Below are 15006 nucleotides of genomic sequence, written 5' to 3' on the forward strand. Positions count from 1 at the left end.
CGGGAGCGCTGGATGCAGCCGCGGCCGTGGCCGCAAAAATCAACGCGATGTTAATGGCCAAAGGGAAACTGAAGCCGGCGCCCAACACGGCGGACAAGGTGGGTGCCGGTGGGACTGCCAGGCCCGGAGGTGATGGGCGAGGGTGGGTGTCACGTCTGTTTTCTGGACAGCTGCGACCTTCATCTGTTGGAAGAGCTCTTGATGAGATAGGAAATGACGGAGATTTGTTTTGTAAAGTGAGATAGAACAAAAAAACATCCGGAAAGCTTTTTAAAATTCATTTCAGAATAACAGAAAGCAGTGGTGTAGCTCTGAGGTCAGCCCAGCTGCTCTTCTCTAAGGCTTAACCAAAGCGACCTGTAGGAAGATGAAAAACTTTTTTCAGAAGTATTTTCTAAATAGGACAGCTGATGTAAAAACTAGTGTACAAAGCAACCAGTTTATAATATGAGACCAAATTCTTTTCATGCTTAAGCAAATTATCAGTAGGAACTTTATGTCCAAGTTCTAAACAATTTGGTCAGCTTCTGGTCAGCCCTGAAGTGGTCAAGCAGTTGGACTAGATGATGGTTGTAGGTCTCTTCCAACTGAACTTTTATATTCTAAAGCAGATGGAGCTTAAAGCCTCTTTCCCAATTTCAGTAGCAGGAACAATCTTACTTTTCTGCATGTTATAGCCTGTGCTACAACCAAGTTTAGAAAGCTGTTTCCAGTTCCTTTCCAAGCCTATTCAAATATAAAGTCAATAAGAAGAGTTTGTATTCAGAGTGTATTGTATCTTCTTTTTTGCATGCATCGCATTGATGGGACTGCCAGTTATGTTCTAAGGGTTTGCCTTGTGAGGCAGCATCAAAATGAGCATTCATTTTGTCGTAGAATCATCGAATGTTGTGAGTTGGAAGGGACCCTCAAGGATGATGGAGTCCAACTCCTGTCCCTGCACAGGACAATCCCAACATTCACACCATGTCCCTGAGGGCCTTGGCCAAATGCTGCTGGAATCTTGTCAGGCTTGGTGCCATGAGCACCTCCCTGGGGAGCCTGTTCCAGTGCTCCACCACCCTGAAGAACTTTTTCCTCATGGCCAACCTCAACTTGCCCTGGCACATCTTCCTGCCATTTTCCCTGGTCCTTTCACTGGTGGCCAGAGAGAAGAGATCAGCGCCTGCCCCTCCTCTGCCCCTTGGGAGGAAGTTCTAGACCCCCAGGAGATCTCCTCTCAGTCTCCTCTTCTCCAGGCTGAACAAACCAAGCCGTGTCCCAGATGCAAAAACCGGCACTTGCCCTGATTAAAATTCATGCAGTTGTCATTGGATTTGTTCAGAGACAATATAAGAAAGGGTGGCAAATGTGTCCCGCTACGTATTCACCATAATTGGTTCTGTGTAGGTTCCGTACCCAAAGTGATCGTTACAGCCTTTTTAATAGGTGAGGTTTAGTAGTCAGTGTTTCTTTGATCACTGCTATTAGCCATCCTGTCGTGGTTTTACACGTTTTCTGCTTCTTAAGACCTAACACCTACCTGAGGATGTAAAATGTTCAGTGACGTTTTGTTTCAGGTAGCTTCTATCATCATACCAGGTGGAATAAGGTCTGTTAGCTGACTGGTGGTTTGAGACACCTGAAAACTGGAAGGATGTTTTTTTCAGAAGCTCTGGTGGCATTCTGGCATCCTGTGACAAATTGTATTGCTGTGGGAACCCCTTAACCAATTAATTAATTTACAAATGGGATTGGTTTTTTATTGCATATATTGCTTTTGTTAGGAAATGTTCAGTGATGACATTTCTAGAGTAATTAACTCTGACAGCACTTCAGATTGTGAGCGAATGGAAATTAAGAAGCCTGCAGGTTAATGAATTTACTTTTTTATTTAAGAAAAAGGTGGAAGGAATGGAGAAATAGAGTCCATGTACAGTGCATTAGATGTCCCTCTACAGACAGATACCTTTTGGATGTTACTAGAAGGTTCTCTTTTTATAGAGCCTTGTATTATGTTTCTGTCCCCAAAACTATTTCAGAGTTTTTAGAAGGATGTACTATCTAACTATACATGGAAAATGCTATAAGGTCTTTGTTGTAGCTCCAACTCTTCTGCCTTCTGTTTATGACTCCGTGGCTTTTTGCTTCTTAGCACTTAGCTACTGACACAAAATATTATGCCCTTGTTTTAAAAAAGAGGGGAAGTGTAGTCATAGTGTGGATGAGTTTAGATCTTGAACAGAAGTTATAAATTCTATGTCTGTATAAGGGGAGTTGAGAGAAATATGAATTACATGGTTTATGTGTCTCGGACTTCTGCCAGAGATGCCAATTCAAGTGTAAGATGCCTTGGTTTCTGTTTGAGCAACTTTACTGCTTAGTTCTATGTCTGTTTCTCCATTTATAGAACAGAAACATCAATTATTATATTAAAATGTGCTGAAGATCAAAATAGTGTTTTTATTTGGGCTCAAGCTTGTGAAGAGGTAGTTAAGTAGTAGTTTATTAATTATTAGTATTTATTATTAGTAGAGGTTATTAAGTAGCAGAGGTAATGTGCTTTCTGCTAATATTTGTAAAGCTTTTGGGTTCAACAGCTGAAAGGGGAGAATGAAAAGGAAAATTCACCTTTGGAGTACTAGGGTCAGTTTGTTTGTTACATCGTTTATCTCTGCTTTCCAACTACTGGTTTTTTGCAACGGTTGTCGTTGAAGCTGCAGGCTCTGGGAAAAGGCCCGGCTACAAGTAAAAGCAAAGATGACCTTGTGGTGGCAGAGGTAGAAATCAATGATGTCCCCCTGACGTGCAGAAACCTGCTGACGAGAGGACAGACTCAGGATGAGGTATGTTCAGGATCTGTGTCTGATTTGTTAGGCTTGGCAGATGGTTTGTAAGGTCAAAAGAGCTTTCGATAAACTATTCTGTGATTGTTTCCTCTTTTAACAAAACTCGTCGTGTTTTCTCAAACACTTTGTTTAGTACTTTATTGTTTTGTTCAATCAAATGTCATGTGATGAGGTAAGGTAGCAGAACTGGTATCCCTTAGTGGGCACCATTCATTCTCTTACTGCTTTATTAATGACCTCTGGTCTTTTTTGTATGACAGCATAGCTTAAACCTCTTTGGGTTTTGTGTGTGTGCTTTGTGTATTATTGGTAAATTTCTCACTGTTGTTTTTTTAATGGTTTGTAGATAAGTCGACTGAGCGGAGCAGCTGTTTCTACCCGAGGGCGATTCATGACTGCAGAAGAGAAGGCAAAAGTGGGACCTGGGTTTGTATTTCTTTTGGGGGATTTCTGGTTTGTTTGGTTTTTTTTTCCCTCCTTGGCTGGCTATGTGGTGGGGGTTTTTTGTTTGTTGTTTTTCACGAGCAGTATCACCTTTGGGAGCCAGAGCAAACTGACTATTGAGTGCTTCAAATGTGTTTACCTTTATGATAGTAGCTGCTTTCCTACCTACTTAATATTCGTGGACTGAAATAAAAAACAAACCAACTACAACTGTGACAGACCAAACTATACTGAACTTCTTCCCACTGAACATTGTAGTGGCTCTCTTGTGCATTTTGCTGAGAATGGGCAGCTTGCCAACTACAGAGCTAATATTTCATAGACTCAGTATTTTTAGTTAACCTTTCATGTGGACAAGCAAATTAAAGCTTTTCATGGTATAACTTTAATAACTCATAATGTAAGTAACTTTTTAGTTTTCAGTGCAAAGCTTTGCTTACTGAGCACTGTGATGTTCAATTAATATGTATTTACTTCCTTATTTGAAGAGTATTTCAAATCTTTATGGAAGACTTTCTGTGTCTAGATGACTGTAATATAATTAGATTGCATCCATTATTGTGTGTTCTCTGTGTGTTTAGTGGAATATTTGACATTTCCTTTCCAGAGATCGTCCTTTGTATCTTCACGTCCAGGGTCAGACACGAGAATTGGTTGACAGTAAGTGTACAAAGCATTCTGCTTTTTCTCTCATTATTTGTGATAAAGGGGTTTTACTACGGGGCTTTGTTATGACCAGGATGGATTTGTATTGCAAGTATCTTGATGTTGATAACAGACCCCATTTAAACATTGATTTTCACATCTCTACTCGAAGCTACCTAAGGTGCTGTGTAGTGCATTAGTCATGAAATGAAAACTTGTGATAGGCTACAAGGAAGGTGGGGGAGTGGGTAGGGTTCCTAGGCAGGTGCAGCTCTTTGTATGAGTTTATTCACTGATCTACACGCTGAGATCCCGTTACAATAGGTCTGTGACAGGGAGACCTTTAATATACAGGTATATTAATATAAAAAATATATAAATAATACCTTTAATATACAGGTATGAACATTTTTTGTGTCATATCTATATTTCCATTAGAAGCACAAGGAGCTCCTGTCTTGTCTGTGCCTGCTGGAAAAAAAGGAAAACTATTAACTGTTCAGATGTTCATTTGTTCTTTGTATCACTTCATGGGCTTGCCCTCAGTTGTCTCTTGATTCTCACAGCCACTAAACAATTTTTCACGTGTTAGTTTGCTCATTCATGCAGATGTAAATTCAGTACTGGGTTGATGTAAATGATTTAGCATTTGCTAAAATGTGTAGGCTAAAGCTGCCCACCTGCGTGTATGAGCCTAAGCTCATTATCAGAGTGGGAGTGGAGAAAGAGCCTTGATGCTTGTTGCCATTCTTGTGGTCCAATCCCAGAATTCTAATATCAAGCCCCACCATCAGATGCAATCTTTTTGGCTGTAGACTTGTCACAGAATATGGGAAAGCAACACAGTCATTTCATTATTTGGTTAATCTGGGCAGTTGACAAGGGGTGAAATATAAATGAATTTCATATTCTGTCAACTAGGAGCTGTTAACCGAATTAAAGAGATAATTACTAATGGAGTAGTAAAAGCAGCCACAGGTTCTAGTCCAACGTTCAACGGAGCTACAGTTACTGTCTATCACCAGCCAGCCCCTATTACTCAGTTGTCTCCAGCAGTTGGCCAAAAACCTCCATTCCAGTCAGGGGTGAGTAATTCATTTTTATGAATTTCATTTAGTATTGCTGATTACAAGATTTACCTATTACAAAGTATACATGTAATGTACTATTTATTAAAAAACAAACAAACAAAAAACCCACAAAAAGCCCCCAAAACAAAAAAACACCCCCAAAAAGTGAAAAAAAAACAAACCAAAACCTTGTGTGTTGTGGAAAATGGAGGACTAATCAGACTAAGTCTGAAGAGTGAGACTTAGATGCCAGTGGCCTCCTAAAAGAAAAGAGATGGAGAGAGCAGTCCTACTTACAGAAGAGCGAAGGGCTGCCTGCGCCATCCAACACTTAACTGTTCTGACTGTCATAGACATAACATTTCTGGCCTCCAGTGAAATGAACATCCTAATTCTTAGAGTGAAATAATAAGCTTTTATTGTTACATTTACAGATGCATTATGTTCAGGACAAGTTATTTGTTGGTCTGGAACATGCTGTACCTACGTTTAATGTGAAGGAGAAGGTGGAAGGGCCTGGTTGTTCCTACTTGCAGCACATTCAAATTGAAACAGGTGCCAAAGTCTTTCTTCGTGGGAAAGGCTCAGGTTGCATAGAACCGGCATCGGGCAGAGAAGCTTTTGAACCCATGTACATCTACATCAGGTATGAGGATTTTTATTTCTTTAAATAAATTTTAAAATCTCAGTGACCAGTCATGAATGTAGGAGATTCTTAATTCTGACTGATTTAATGCAAATGAAACAGTTTTTGAACCTGACTTTTATTTTAATAGAGATCTCTCTAAAGTGATAAATAAAAGATATCAACCATATGGTGATATGGTATAAAGTGATATTCAACCAGAAGGTATTGCTTCTAGTGGGAGCACAGTAAAACTGCGTTCTTTTGGGGCTTGGGTTACGATGTCGAGCAGGAAGGGAAGAACGCAAAATGAGCATTGACCAATCAGGTCGGGGTTCTGTGCTCGTTTCTTGCAGTATTTATACTACCCTGAATTTTCATGTAGAAAATAAATACTCATCGTTTTTGTTCACAGATGTGTTAAATAGCTGCAGAACTGCTAGACTCCTGTTGAGGTGACTGATCACTCATTAAAGGGTTAAGACCTGACAGCAGGTTGCTGATGAAAGAAGTAGCTCCCAAACGTGGCAGAAACATTTGTGCTTACGAGGTATTTTTTTATGTCTTTTCAGTCACCCAAAGCCAGAAGGTTTGGCAGCTGCTAAAAAGCTGTGTGAGAATCTATTGCAAACCGTGAGTAGCTCTTAAAAATACAAGATTTCAGAGCCTGTTGTAGCTTTAGTGTGTGCCTGGCTAATTTTTTTTTTTTTTATGTTCTCAGCAAAACTGTCCATGTGTTTTGACTTGCTAATAGGCTTTTCCTTCTAAGTACTGCTGTCTAATTTTTGTACAGTCAATAAACATTTCTCGGGATGGAGATGTAGCAGTGAAATTTTAGGGGAAAAGATGCAAATGCTTCCTGAGCAGAATTAGGGATGGGGAAGAGCAAACATAAAGGAATCCTTCTGGTTTCTGATTGTTATAACTTCCCTTGCTTTAGCTTTAAATGTTGTCCAGAGCCACACTGTCTGCTTTATATTTATTAAAGTGATTTTTGTACCAAAAAATTTTAGAGAATCTCTCATATGTACACATAGAAAAGTAATTTCTCAGCTTTCCTTGTATGAATGCAAATAGAGTAAAATCCTGTGAGACTATCTTTCTCTTAGTATTGATAATTGTGTATGGGGTCCAAATCTCTTTTGAAAAATATGTGGAAGCTTTTAGGTTCTCTGACTTTGAGTATTTTGTCTCTGCTGACTCCTTCCTGTGAAAGATTATCCTGTATTTTACATAAATCTGTCACAGAGATCAGCAGGATTAGTGGGATGTTCAGCAGTGTTTTGGTGGTGGATTTGGTCGGTGGGTTGGTTTGGTGGTTTGTTTTTTTTTTCAGTTTGTTTGGATTATTCCTGTCTTTGTGCATAGTATATTCTGTAATCAAAGTCCTTTTACGGTTTTCTGGCGATGCATGGTAAGATGCCTTTTGCCTACAAACGGTTAATACAGTAAATAGATGTTTATTGTCTGTTCTTTGTAGGTTCATGCTGAATACTCCCGATTTGTGAATCAGATAACCACTGCAGTACCCTTAGCAGGTAAATGCCAGCAATAATGAAGTCTTTGGAGTTGCATTCTACAGAGCTGTACTTACAGTTAGTTTTATGGAATGTATTTACCTGTTGAAGTCTTAAGTCTTTCTTTTGAAAAGGAGTCTAGCTTCTCTTACATTTGGTAATTAAATTTGGTACTTTTGTGGCTCTAACTGAATTGCAGATGACACTTTTTTCCCCTTTATCTCACCAGGCTTCACGCAGCCTGCTGCTATAAATAGCGTACCTTCTCAGCCATCGTATTACCCTTCCAATGGGTATCAGTCTGGTTATCCTGTTGTTCCCCCTCCTCAACAACCAGTTCAGCCACCGTATGGTGTACCAGGCATAGTACCACCTGCAGTGCCATTGGCACCTGGAGTCTTAACAACGCTACCTACTGGAGTTCCGCCTGTGCCGACACAGTACCCAATACCTCAAGTACAACCTCCAGCCAGCACTGGCCAGGTACTACCACAGATTAGTTATTTGCCCTATAGTTGTCAACTTAGTAAGCTGTTTCTGTGCTAACAAAATACTTAAAGTAGTTCCAGATAGATAATTTTTCTTTAGGGTTTTGTTGTTTGGTTTTTTTTGTTACTGCTTTGCTGATACTTCTGTCTTAAGCAACTAAATTGTTGGCATGGCTGCTTCATACTGCGTTTTTCATATCATAGCCACCTGTTAACATAAAGGATATTTGCAGGGGATGGTCACTCGTTTGTGAAAGGTGTGATGCAGCTATGTAGGTACAGTGAGTTTGAGTTGATTAGTTTGAGGTTGGAACATTCTATAAATTAAATACTTTTATCTTTAAGTTGTGACATTCCTTTTAGCTTCTCTTAGGTTCTGCAAAGAGAAAGTATTTGTAATTGGATGTGAGGAAGAATTTATTTGCTGAAAGGGTTCTGAGGCATTGGAAGGGGTTGCCCAGGGCAGTGGTGGAGTCCCCATCCCTGGAGGGATTGAAGAGTTGTGTAGACACAGTGCTGAGGGACATGGGTTAGTATGGGACTTGTCAGTGTTGGGTTCATGATGGGACTCAATGAGCTTAAAGGGCTTTTCCAATCCAGGAAATTCTGTGATTGTGTGTTCTGCTCCATGTATGAAACTACATTGAATTAATACTTTATATGCATGTTATCAAATTTTCTGTTTTGTTTTCAACTTCTGCATGCCAGAGTCCACTGAGCAGTCCTTTTCTTCCTGCTGCCCCTGTAAAAACAACTATGCCGACTGGTACACAGCCACAAGTCCAGCCCCATCCCCAAGGTCAAAAGAGACGCTTCACTGAGGAACTACCGGATGAGAGAGAGTCGGGACTGCTGGGATATCAGGTGGAATAAAATCAGCAATTTTACTTCATTCACCAAAATAGAACTTGGCTGGAGAGAGATTGTTGTTAGCACAGTTGATTTGGCAACAGTTGTGCAAGACCTTTGGCAGGTGGCAATTGTTAGAAAACATCAAGACCATGCTTTGGCTTCTTTGAGTAGATGCACTGTTCTTGAACCATGACTTACTTGATTCATTGGCAGCTTTGCTTTCTATACCCTCAGTCTTTTGTGAAGAATAGCGATGCGTTCAGGTCAAAGAGATGACAATAGCATGTTACTGGGTAGTTTAAAGGGAGATTATTTGGGTTTTTGTTTGTAGTTTTTGTGGGTCTTTTGGGTGGGCTTTTGTTTGAAGGGTGGGAGGAAAATGTGGTAATAACTTCCAGATTTTCCCATTCACCTTTCTTGCAGGTTGCACTTGAGAGGATTTCAAGAAGCCTAGTTTTAAGAGATTGATTTTTTTAAAAAAAAGTTTTCTTTAGATAGCAAATGTTAAACTATTGATTTTAATACTAATAATTTGAATTCTTCAGGCTTGTATGTGAGAAAAGGGTATTTCTACAAGTGCTTCTCTGATGATACACCTCTGCTTACAGGCAGAAAAGCTTATTAAAAGCTTTGCCTAGAGACAGTAAGGAACTAACTATATGTTAGACCTAACATCAGTATCTCAAGCAGAGTTTACTGTGGCATGAGGTTTAGCAGTATTCAGAATTAGCTGATTGAGGAACTAATAAGTTGATCCATGAACTAGGCAGCTATCTTTACTGTCCTGAACTACGGAAGGGTAGAGTAGGTGGTGAGGTGTCTTCCATATTGGTGCTCAGGCATGTTTCTTACTACGTTACCCTCAGTATTTTTAGGAGAAAGCATTTTATTTAACAATGGCGATTAGCAGTTTCTTCTGCTAGTTGGCAAAATGCTCTGAAAAGTTGGGTTTCCTGTCATTATCATTAAGGAGGTGTAGCTTATGTTGTAGTTGTAGATTTGCTAATGCCGTGTGTTTTTCTGCTCATAGCATGGACCCATTCATATGACTAATTTAGGTACAGGCTTCTCCAGTCAGAGTGAAATCGATGGAGCCGGATCGAAGCCAGCAAGTTCCTCAGGAAAGGAGAGAGAGAGGGACAGGTGAGTGATGAAAGAATTATGTTCAGGTCTTTTCTGATTCTGATGGAAAGCACATGTCAGATGTTATGTGTTTCATGTTCTCTTCTGTGACTTGAGGGTGAGTGGCTTGTGTTGGTTTGATGGGGGGGTGGTGCTTGTTTATTTTTGGGAGTTGTTTTGGCTTTTATTTGTTTGGGGGTTTTTGGTTTTGTTTTTTGAGAATGGATGCAAGGGTTACCTTTCCATGCTACAAAATTTCCACTCCTCCCTAAGTCTGTATGCTCTTCCTTTGTCTGAGTCTGGTATTTTGCCAACTTCTTGAGATAACAGGATATTCTTGTGAAATAGGTTAGCACTTACACTTTAAATTATTACAATTTTAAAACAAATCTGAAAAAGTTGTGAACTTGAAATTTTGCAGTCTGAAAGTTTTGGGGAAAGATTTACTTGATAGTCCCTTTTGTTTCCTGACCACTATGAAATACCTCAAGGGTACTGCTAAAGTTTTCTGTCTTCTCCATCTTGTATGTAGTCCTAAATTCAGCATAGCTGTTTGAAGCCATCAGGCATCACTACTCTTCCTTATGTTCTCCAGTGCATTGAGTCACAAAAGCTATTGGGCTTGCACTTTATTTCACAGCATCATAGCATGATTTGAATTAGAAGGAACCTTTTAAGGTCATCTACTCCACCCCCTCTGCAATGGAGAGGGATGACATCTCCTAGATCAGGTTGCTCAAAACCCTGTCCTGATCTTGAACACTGCCAGGGTTGGGGCATTAGAATCATGGAATGGTTTAGGTTAAATCTCATCCAGTCGCAACCCCCCTGCCAGCAGCAGGGACACCTTCCACTAGACCAGGTTGCTCAAAGCCTCATCCAGCCTGGCCACAAACACTCCAGGGAGGAGCAGCCACAGCTTCTCTGGCCAAGAATTTCTTCCTCACATCTCATCTCCATCTCCCCTCTTCCAGTTTCAAGCCATCACCCCTTGTTCTGTCACTCCCTGCCCTTGGCCAAAGTCCCTCCCCAGCCTTCCTGGAGCCCCTTCAGGTACTGGGAGGCCGCTAGAAGGTCTCCCTGGAGCCTTCTCTTCTCCAGGCTGAACAGCCCCAACTCTCTCAGCCTGTCCTCATAGCAGAGCTGCTCCAGCCTTTGGATCATCCACAATCTGGCATCCACAACTTCTCTGGAAACCCAGTGTCTCATCATCCTTCAGAAAATAATTTCTTCCTTGTATCTAATCTAAATCTTCTGTCCTTTAATTTAAAACCATTACCTCTTGTCCTGTCACTACAGGCCTTGGTAAAATGTCTCTCCATCTTTCTTAAAAGCCTTCTTTAGGTATTGAAAGGCTGTAATAAAGTCTCGCCAGAGCCTTCTCCAGGTTACCCCCAACTTTCTCAGCCTTTCCTCGTAGGAGAGCTGTTCCAGGCCTTGGATGATTTTTGTGGCTCTCCTCTGGACCTGCACCAACAGGTCCATGTCTTGCACTGGGTACCCTAGAGCTGGAAGCAGTGCTCCAGGCAGGGTCTCAAGCACAGAGGGGCAGAATCAGTTTCCTCAACATGCTGGCCATGCTGCTGGGGATGTGGCCCAGGACATGATTGGCTTTCTGCTGTGAGTGCACATTGCTGACTCATGTCCAGCTTTTTATCCACCAGCACCCCCAAATCCTTCTCAGCCAGGCTGCTCTCAATCCCCACCCTGTATTGATACCAGGGATTGCCCTGACCCAGGTGCAGGACCTTGCACTTGGCCTAGTTAAACTTCAAGAGTTCACGTGGGTGCACTCCTCAAGCCAGTGAAGGTCCCTCCCTTCCCTCTAACGTATAGACTGCACCACCCAGCTTGGTGTCATCTGCAACCTTGCTGAGGGTGCACTTGATTCCACTGTCTATCCTTGGTGAAGACGTTAAATAATATAATAAGTAAAGTACAGACCCTTGAGAGACACCCCTTTTTACTGGTTTCCACTTGGACACTGAACCATTGACTGTAACTCTTTGGACGTGGCCATCCAGCCAATTCCTTACCCGTCTAATAGTCCATCATTCCAATCCATTTCTCTCCACTTTAGAGGTAGGAATGTTGGGGGGGACAATATTGAGGGCCTTACAGAAGTCTAGGCAGGTGACATCTGTTGCTCTTCCCCTGTTCACTGATGTAGTTTCTTCATCACAGAAGGCCTCTAGGTTAGTTAGGCAATTAAAACTTCACAGGTCAAGGACTGAGTTAGGAATTTGTTTGCTATTAGCTTTGACTCTTTGCTTGTTTTAAATAGGCAGTTGATGCCTCCGCCAGCTTTTCCTGTCACTGGGATGAAATCAGAATCTGAAGAAAGAAATGGTGCGGGGTCTTTACCAGGCAACCATGGTGAGTGCAATGAATAAAATACACTTGTAAGTCAAGTTTCCTTTCCCAAATGAATTTGTGCTGGTCTTAACAGTCGTTTAAATTGGTGATTTTTAATTTTTTTTTTTTTTGGCTGTTCTTCATCCTGCATTGTTTAAGTGAAAAGCAGGTCATATTGCACTGCTCTAAAATCAGTTATGTTTGTTGTGATTATATACACATGATGCTTCACTTAAAAATTTGATAAATACCTGTATGAATAAGGAGAGTGTAATGAAGTGAAGGACTAAAGACAGCTGTTTTTCACCAATCCATCAGCTGAGGCACAGAATCTCGTGGGATGGTTTGGAACACAGATACCGTGTGGCTTTATGTTGTGAACAGCTCTTTCTAGGGGAACAGTGGGAGTTATGGTTCAGGTGTGTATTTGCAGACATGAGTTATGTCTGCAAACAACAGAAGTGCTGTCAGATTTCATCCTTTCATAGGGCTGTCATACATCAAGTATTTGCAGCTTGGTAAAATGTGTCATCACTTTAACTCTCCTGGTAGTTTAGTGCCTTTTAGGTCTGCAGGTACATCACGTTAGCCTCTTTAACCTTAGTTTTTCTGCAGTATTGGTCCCAGAGATTGCTCTTCTGTTAGCTTTCTTTGGAACAAAAATTTCTACTTTTCTTTACATATTTATCTCTTTAACGGTGAAATTGTTACCACTTAGACCCACTTGCTAACTTAAACTTTTTTGTGTGTTTCTTTCTTCTTTCTCTGTTCTCTTACATGGTTCTGATGGATCACATGTGCTGTTGCTGGTGCTGTTTCGTGTGGCCTTCGACCTTGGATGACCATTGGCATTGTGACCTCAAAATGGTGTCCAACTAACAATTTACAATTAACGTCTTTTTTTTTAATTAACTTGTTTTGGGGCATTTTATCTATTTTTATTTTTCCTTCTTCGGGGATGGGGGGATTGTTTTGTTTTCCCCTCCTAGATCATCAAGCTAAGAAGATGAAAACTACAGAAAAGGGCTTTGGATTAGTGGCATACACTGGAGATTCGTCAGATGAAGAGGAGGAACATGGTGGTCATAAAAACGCAAGTACTTTTTCACAGGGATGGAGTTTAGGATACCAGTACCCTTCCTCACAACAGCGAGCTAAACAACAGATGCCATTTTGGATGGCACCATAAAGCTGCAGAAGAGTTTTGATTAATCTTTTTTTTTTTTTTCCCCTCTAGCAATAACGCATGTATATTACAGAATGAACTTTGCAAATACTCATTGTTTTTACATTTGCAGAAGCTAAAGGTTTGGTATTCCCCCTTGAAAGGGCTCCATTATTTTTAAAATCCTTATTTCTGCAGTGAATTTGGCAATTAAAAAAATAATTGAAATGGCATTCTGACAGGGCTAGTCCCTTACACAATGGGGGAAGTACTGTAAAGAGAAACTAGGGAAGCCTGTTGGTCTGCGTTTCCCATTTTTCCAGGATAACTTAAAGGAAAGAGTCAGTCATGCTGACTTCATTTTACACCTGGTGTTCATATTTTATTGAGTGTTCCTGCTGTCAGCCTGTGTTTGCAGTCCCATTGAGCTAACGGTGACCCCGGCTTCAATGTTTGGACTTTCAACAGAGGAAAGGAGTATAGATGGGTTCTGAACAACTTGAGGATCTTGTTTCCTAAAACTCTTCATTTGTTTTTACTTTAAGCATCTCCTGTAACTCAGCACTGTTTATTTTCTTCTTTAAAATGTGGTTTTACTAACCCCACGACTTCTCGTTCTAGCCAGATGTTGGGGCGGGGGGATGCTCAGGTTTTTTGGATGGGTTCATCGTGCCACTAATCCCCAGGTGGACTTGGCACTGTAGCACTGTACTTAATCTCCTCCAGTCACCCCTGGATTCATTCCCATTCAGCAGTTCGGACAGAATTCCTTCTCATGAGGTTCTACCACTCTCTTAATTCGGTCTTGACTCTCACTTGATTCTACCCGTTCTGTTTCACGGTGGTTTAACAAAGAAAAGGCAGGCAGCAACCTGGTCCTCGCAGCGCCAGCGGCCCCAGCGCAGGCGTTGCTCTTGCATTGAAGTGCAGAAGTGGAACCTGGGAATAAGTTGTTGGATTGTTTACGGACATGAACTGCAACACGGACTTTCTTAGCGGGGCAGGCTGTTGCAAAAAGAACTCTTTTGTATGGAGAAGTGACATGTGGGACTGTGACAAAGTGCTGGTCAGCGTTTGAAACAGGAGAATGTTTTAAAAATGAGGTGTGTGTCGCTGCTGCACACTGAAAGACCTTGCTGGCTCACTTGTACAAACATTGTCTTTCCTATGTGTTGTAAATAGTTAGAACCATACTTTCATTATAAATAAATGTATAAATATTCTGTTCCTCATTGCTTTTATGGGTGAGTGTGTGGGGTTTGGGGGCAGGGGGGCTACATTGCTGGCCCCTGTGAGAAGTTTTGCAAAGCTTCCCTGGCTCCAAGGTGGATGTGCCTCCAGCCCAGCCTGAACCAATTAGCAATAGAAAAAAATACTTCCTTGGATCAATATTTATGAGGGAAGAACTGGTTTTGAAAAGAAGGAGGCCCTCCTCCCTCTTGAGAAGAGGCCATTGACCTGAACAAAAGATAACCATGGGTGAGGAGGGGGAGGACAGAGAACCTCAGATGACCAGATCCATGCCCATGTAAGTAAGGTAAGTAAGGTTCCCCCTACAGCCCATGGAAGTTCAACAGCAGAGCAGATACCCACATGGAGGACTCCACACTGGAGCAGAAAGCTGAGCCTGTGTGCAGTTGTGACTGAATTTGGAGATCCCAGAGATGCTCAATGCCAGAGCAGGGGCGGGGGAGGAGGGTATGCTGGACCAGAGACCTGTCTGCAGCCCGTGTTCACCCTCGTGCTGGAGCTAGGAGCTGTGCCCAAAGGGGTCCATGACTCCATGGGAAGCTCACGTTGGAAGACTTTGTTCCTGGACTCTTTCAGCCCATGGGAGGGATGTCATGCCAGAAAGAGCAGCAGTGATGAACTGACTGCCACCTCCATTGCCTGTC

The 15006-nt window shown here is 41.5% G+C and overlaps 1 protein-coding gene and 1 non-coding gene across 2 annotated transcripts; both read left to right on the forward strand.

Annotated features, from left to right (window-relative positions):
• Nucleotides 1–5: 5 nt before the first annotated feature.
• On the forward strand, nucleotides 6–13145 carry KHDC4 (KH domain containing 4, pre-mRNA splicing factor; the record flags this gene model as incomplete). Its single annotated transcript, XM_010165037.1, has 13 exons — nucleotides 6–98; nucleotides 2697–2825; nucleotides 3175–3254; nucleotides 3880–3932; nucleotides 4839–5002; nucleotides 5422–5633; nucleotides 6185–6245; nucleotides 7093–7150; nucleotides 7359–7612; nucleotides 8326–8481; nucleotides 9500–9612; nucleotides 11876–11967; nucleotides 12936–13145. Coding segments are annotated over 13 exons (1665 nt in total), but the record flags the coding sequence as incomplete, so codon positions are not given.
• On the forward strand, nucleotides 5192–5320 carry LOC114818441 (small Cajal body-specific RNA 4). The gene has a single exon (XR_003766165.1).
• Nucleotides 13146–15006: the final 1861 nt, after the last annotated feature.

Source organism: Antrostomus carolinensis, unplaced genomic scaffold, assembly GCF_000700745.2.
Source record: "Antrostomus carolinensis isolate BGI_N321 unplaced genomic scaffold, ASM70074v2 scaffold21273, whole genome shotgun sequence".
Lineage (NCBI taxonomy): Eukaryota > Metazoa > Chordata > Aves > Caprimulgiformes > Caprimulgidae > Antrostomus > Antrostomus carolinensis.